Raw genomic sequence first — 6,273 nt, forward strand, 5'->3', positions numbered from 1 at the left:
CACAAGTTATCAGTAAATTTCTTGAAGCAAGCGTGTTTATTGTGGTTGTAAGGCTTACACACAAATGCAGAACAATAAATATTTTGAAATATGATTTGGAGAAATAGGTCCACTATGTTCTTAGTGTAAGTTGTGTTAAAATAAAACCTACTGAACAAAAAAAAGCCAACCATGTATTTTTCAAGATAATACCCAGTATAATAATACAGTATCTGAGTATACAGAATTCTACATGAAAAGACATTAATTTCCCTGAAAACTTAGATTTATTTTGGATCATGGTTATAAATCAATTGAATGATACCAAAATTTCAAGTGATACAAAAGAATTGCAAGGAAGTAAATTTGTGTCTCCTTGCAAGCACCATATTTCTGCAGGGTGAGGGAAGGATTTAATACAGCTGCAGAGCCTCTTATCCACTCAGGGTCCAGGATCATCAAATTTTTCAAGTTTCTCAAGCTGCCACCTCTTTGTGGTGGGAACCACAACAGCCATGTAACACCTCTTACTCCTTCCCCATCTGTTCCAGGATTTTGTGGTCCACAGATGCAGCTATTTTCATGCGGGGCAGGGGGGAGCACAATTCTAGGGTTGGGTATATACATCTTACTCAACAGGAAATTCAGATTGGATTCTAATTTTTAAAATAATAATAATAAAAAGTCAATTTTCATTGACTTTCAGGGAACAGTGGGACAGGTCAGCAGCTTCCCTGCATCCTCAGTCGAATGAGAGGGGAAATGGCAGCAGCTGTTCAGGGGTACCAACAGATCCCCTCTAGAAGACACATAATGTATAAATGCAAATGTGCATGCTGGTCTCTTTGGGCACAGAACTGAATGGTCATCTCATACCTGGTTTAATTTTGGTGGTAGGGATGAAGCATCTCTCTACATGGTAGTTCATAGGTGTCACTGTGTGTCTGGGTGGGAGGAGGGCACAGAGGACCCAGGGCTGCCTGGATTGTCTTAGGTTCCAGCTGTTGGAGAACTGGTGAGGAGGCTGCCCTGGGGTGCTGGGTGTGTGTGTGCTCAGCTTAGGAGCTTCTGAATCCTAGTGGTTATCAAGTAGCACCTCCAAATTAGTTTTGGTGAGATAGTCCAGCTCTGCAGATAGTATGCAACGCCTTACAAGGAACAACTTGCTGTGAATGAGTTTATATGTGGTGGAGCCTGAGTTTTTCTGCTTGGATTTGTCCACAGAAGGGGTTGTTCAGAAATGGATGCTCTGAAATAAGATGGAAATAGTGAGTATAGTGGTGCGTTTGCTCCAGAAAACAAGGGACCATACACAGGTGGAATAGTTCAGAAATGGTTATTAAATCCAGAAGTTATTAAAGTTAATATGCAGGTACTTTGCCCCTTTGGGGAGCAGTGAGTGACCTATCCCTGCTTGACTGAAAGGTGCCTAGGAAATGCTATGGGGTTTAAACACACACCTCTTACGGTTGTTTTGGTTGGGTCAGTGGCACTCACAGGTATGTGTTTCTGATCCAGGGAGGGAGTCTGGTCTCCAGATCAGTGTTCAACTGCTTGGGCATTTGCACTGGCTTGCGCCTACCAGCTAAAATGACAGTCTTGTGCCAGCAGCAAGTGAACCTCCATTAGTGGCTGTGCCCAGCACCCCACAAGGAGCAGGCCCATCTCTCAATCAGGGCTGTGCTGTGGCAAGTAGGGCCTCTCCCACCCCTGCCCGTAGGGACCGGTGTTGCAAACAAATCTCCAGGAGGAATCCAGCTCCTGGGCTCGGTAAGGTCTGCATTGCTCTGGTGCCTGGGCTTTATCGCTCCCCTGGGGCCAGAGCTGGGATAAGCCGCCGTGGCCTTTGTGGGGGCTGGAGGGGTCGATAACCCCCTGTCCATTCCCATGGCCATGGAATTATGGGAACTCTTGAAACAATGAAAATGGGTAGTACAAATATTAATTTCTCCCCTGATCCTTCATAATAAACTGTGGAGTTCTGAGGGGAGTTGCTTTGATTGGGGTGTTTGACTTATTTTAAGAGTTGGGCTTTTTTGTGTGGTGGTTTTTCATTTTGTTTTGGTTTTTCTTCAGAGAAAGAAAACTCACATCTACACTGATGCGTGGGAAGTTAGGTTATTGTCGTGTCGTTAGAAAGAAACAAGATCCTGCCCCATTAGTCCCGGGTTTATGGTGCCCACACCTTTCAGTTGGCATCCCAGTGGGAACCCAGGGGTGTCTGGTGGAACTGAGATCCCGTCCGTGCATTCACAGAGTTCCAGGGACCGTGATCGCTTCCCCTGGTCTTCAGGAAGTGTCGAGGGTTAGAACGTGTGTTCTCCAAGTACTGCTACTGCCAGCACGGCCATGGTCGGTGCGGTCCTTTTCACTGGGGTGGCTGAAAGCCGGTGCGAGTTGTACACAAGAAAAGCCCAGACAGGGGCTGAGCTGCCGCGATGCCCCTTTCACCAGCCAAGTTTGGCTTGGGGAGGGAGGGGAGCGTCCTGGTGTCCTCCCTGCATTACAAGGGAATCATCCTTCTTGGGAAGCGATGTGTGGATTGGGATAGTTTGAAGTTGATGAGGTGCGAGCTTCGCTGGTGACTTAGTGCTTTGATGGCTGAAGTCTTCGCGAGATGGGTTGCAGTGTCTGGCTAGACGGACGGCGCCAAGTTCAAGCTGAGCGGGTCCGGGGCCCGGCTAACCCCACAGCCCGGCCGCCGTTCCCGGGGCTGAGGGCTCAGCCTTCGGGATAGTGACTCCTTGATAGCGGCCCCCACGGCTTTTCCCCGGGAGGTCGCTCTCCCCGGCTTTCCCGAGGTGAAGCGCCCGGCGGCAGGGCTGGCAGGCCCCGCCAGTGCTCCATTATACCTCAGCCAGGCATCGCCCCGCGCCCCGACGTGCGGGCCGGGCCGGCCTCGGGTGCGGGCGCAATGCGGGACCCCGCGGCTGAGATGGGGGTGGGTGAAACGTCGCTGCTATCGGCACCGTGCATGACTTTAAACGCCCGTTTGCGCGGTCGGGCCTGCTCGTGCCCTGCCCTCCGGGGGACAGGGGCAGGTTTGCACTTCAAGGGGTCTCTCTGGCCCCGCAGACACGCTGGAGCCAGCGGCTGTAGACATTTGCTAGACGTGTGAACTTTCCTCCTCGCTGGGTGCTGTTATCTTTGCTCGATTCCCACTTTGATGTGGGTTCACACTTGCAAACGAGTCCACGCGGGACCGGAGCGCCCGTATAAGAGTGGGGCGAGCCCAGCGCTCCCCCAGCTCCTTTCCGCCATGAACCAGACCGAGCTGCCTTTGGCAGAGCCCAAGCCCCACGGGCTCAGGCCCCACATCTGCTGCGCACCCCCTCCCCGCGCCCCCACCTCTCTCCGCAGTGCCCCCCTTCTAATCAGAGCCGAGCCCCGACGGAGGGGACCGAAGCCGAGCCAGCCCGCGGACAGCGAGCCCTGCGCAGGGGTGCTGGGCCGAGGCAATCCCCAGGAGCCCACTGACCCGTGCCCGCCGGAGCCAGGTGGGTGAGGAGGGGAGAGGGTGGGAGAAGAGGGGAGGGGGCACGGGACGCACACGGGACCTCGACTCCCATCGGGACGAGAGGAGGCGGAGGTACCCCCCAGCCGGGGAAGAGGCCTCATCACCGCCCCTTCCCTCCTCCCTTGCAGCCCCTGACGGCGGCTGGCAGAGCGCTGACGAGTCCTCGGGCTACGAGAGCGAGAGCGCTGGCGGGGAGCCCGCGGCGGCGGCGGCCGGGACCCGGGGGCGGCAGCGGCGGGCGCGGACCGCCTTCACCTCGGAGCAAGTCTGCCGGCTGGAGAAGACCTTCCAGTGCCAGAAGTACCTGGGGGCCTCGGAGCGGAGGAAGCTGGCGTCTGCCTTGAGGCTCTCGGAGATCCAGGTGGGTCCCGGAGGGTCCTGCCCGGCCCCGTCGGGCAGGGGCAGCTAGGCTCGGCGGTCCTGCACCGGCTTTCCCTGCGCTGAACAGACGCAGCAGCTCCTGCTGCCTTTCGCGGGGACTGCGGGAAGGGTGGCCAGATCGCTCGGGGATTAACGAGTTAACGCTCCGGGAACTTGGGGGCACTTTCTACTGGGGAGGAGGTATCAAGGTTCCCTTATTTCTTAATGAGGTAAACTGCTTTTCCTGGATGCGTATATACGGTCTTAAAACCATAAAGTAATTAGTCTAAAATCGCTGAACAGAGATGCTGTTTCCCCCTACACCCCGCAAGATGCTCTGCCCTCGGTTAACCAGGGCCAAAGCGTCCGTCCAACTCTTGTCAGTTCAAGTGAAGCAAAATGGCAAAAGCTGCAGAGAGACAGCTTGTGTAGTTTGCACGTTTTAAGTCCCTGACTGTCTTCTCCGCCCCACACCTCATTGTTTTTGTTGCCCAGATCAAGACCTGGTTTCAGAACCGGAGGATGAAACTGAAGAGACAGATACAGGACCACCGGTACAGCCTTCTGTCCCCTGCTCCGCTCTACAGCCACCCCGTGGGGACCCCACCAGCTCTGCTTCAGGACGGTCTCCAGTGCCCCTTTGCTCTACCGCACCAGAGACTCCTGCCTCTGACCTCGGTGCCTGCTGTGCAGTTCAGCTTCTCCTTTCCCAGATACAATGCATCACAAAGCACCTACCACTTTATGGCAAATCAGCTGCCCTGCTGCCAACATTTTCTTCCTCATCCTTCTTTCCATCCGGTTATTCAGGACAAAACAGACAAGCAATGCCACCCTGTATATGCATTACACTGAAAACACAACGGGGCAGTGTTGTATGCTGTAATGTATGTTGTGCTCAGAATTTCTTGTCTGATTTGAAAGTGCATTTATTATTTTAAGTTAAATGTGAAAAGGATTAATTTTATATTTGTACTAATTGATATTAAAATGTATTGGATGTGATGCCACACAGTAATTTTTTATTTGGTAGGCTATACATTTTTAAAGTATCAGTAATGTACCATCTAAATTCAAAAGGTCATAGACTGAAGGAAGTTGCTCAAAGGGAACTGGAGGGAGAGAAGCAGTAAAAGAAACTTGCTTTTGCCAAATTTCTCATGGTGTAGGCCAAAATTACTAAGTTTAGTCTGAAATGGGCATGTTAAGAAACTGGTTTTCACTGCATATCCCGTTTTTCACATACACACACACACACATATATATATATATAAAATCTGAACAGTTATATGTGCCAACTCTGTAATGGTTGCACTTGTGCAGTATAAATGAGCATGGTCACCTGAACTCTGAACTCCAGGTTTGGGTAATGGGGAAGGATTTAGATGTTTTAACACATTTTACCTGACTTTCCTACACTCATACTGAGATGTATAGTCTGCCTGGTTTTTTTGGGGGGAGCCTGGACCCTAGCACTGGCATTGCATTGTGGTTTTGGCTGAGTGTATCCTCCAGGAGGAAGGATAATCTGCTGGTGAGTTTTTCTTCTGAATATATTAATTAATTTATTGCTTTGCATTTCCAGTCCCATCTTCCACATGGAAGTATCAGCTGTGTTAATCACAAATATTAAGGCAATGTTTCTTTAACCGGGAATTAAATAGTTCAAACCTTCACTATGGAAATTTCATGTTTTACAATTGCCAAAACACATACTTTTAAAAAAGAATTTAAGAGCATAATTGTGTTTGGTTCATAACAATATCGTCTAAATGGGACTTTAACCTGCAAATTTGACTCTGATTCATCACTAAGTGCCCATGATAATTACATATTTGGAGCTTTTTTTAAGAAATTGAACCCTTTAGAAGAAACATTTAAGGGCAATAACTCAAGTTGTGCTTCAGCAATCCGAAATTTTGTTGTTTTTTCAGTTCTTCCTGGAATCAGTTTTCACTCCAGAAAAAGCTTGGTTAACACTAATTATTTCCTGGTCTTTACAGAAGTATTTTTAATTCACCTGAAAGGTCTTAATGCATTAGAAACTAATTTGATTGCTACATTTTAATCTAAATTTCCCTCCTCCACCCTCCAATCCAGTGAGCCATCAAGGGTTTCCAATAGCCTAGGGGCTTCTTACTTGTGAAAGGATGCCTTGGAAGGGGTAAAGGGAATTTTCTGCAATTATGGTGTTCCAAACCAGATGCAGTCTTAACTCCAGGAAGATCCAGGTTGACATGTTGGAAGCAAACTTGCTGGTCATTGGGGGAAGCGAGGGGTGGAATTCCAGGCTAAACTGTTCATTAATAGTCATGCTGCATCTTCCCTGCATTATGTAGTTTATGTTCAAAGCGACTGAGACACACATATCCCTTCAGCTGCCTAGCTGCATCATCTCTGAGTGCTGTCCTAGTGTG

At 49.8% G+C, this 6,273-nt stretch overlaps 1 protein-coding gene across 1 annotated transcript; it reads left to right on the forward strand.

The window, feature by feature from the left end:
* The first annotated feature begins 3,238 nt into the window (after positions 1–3,238).
* On the forward strand, positions 3,239–4,711 carry LOC121093800 (homeobox protein vent1-like). Its single transcript, XM_040606669.1, has 3 exons — positions 3,239–3,476; positions 3,625–3,857; positions 4,352–4,711. The coding sequence occupies exons 1-3, from the start codon at positions 3,239–3,241 to the stop codon at positions 4,709–4,711; spliced, it is 831 nt and encodes a 276-aa protein (XP_040462603.1).
* Positions 4,712–6,273: the final 1,562 nt, after the last annotated feature.

Source organism: Falco naumanni, chromosome 9 (genome assembly GCF_017639655.2).
Source record: "Falco naumanni isolate bFalNau1 chromosome 9, bFalNau1.pat, whole genome shotgun sequence".
In the NCBI taxonomy this organism is placed as follows: Eukaryota; Metazoa; Chordata; class Aves; order Falconiformes; family Falconidae; genus Falco; species Falco naumanni.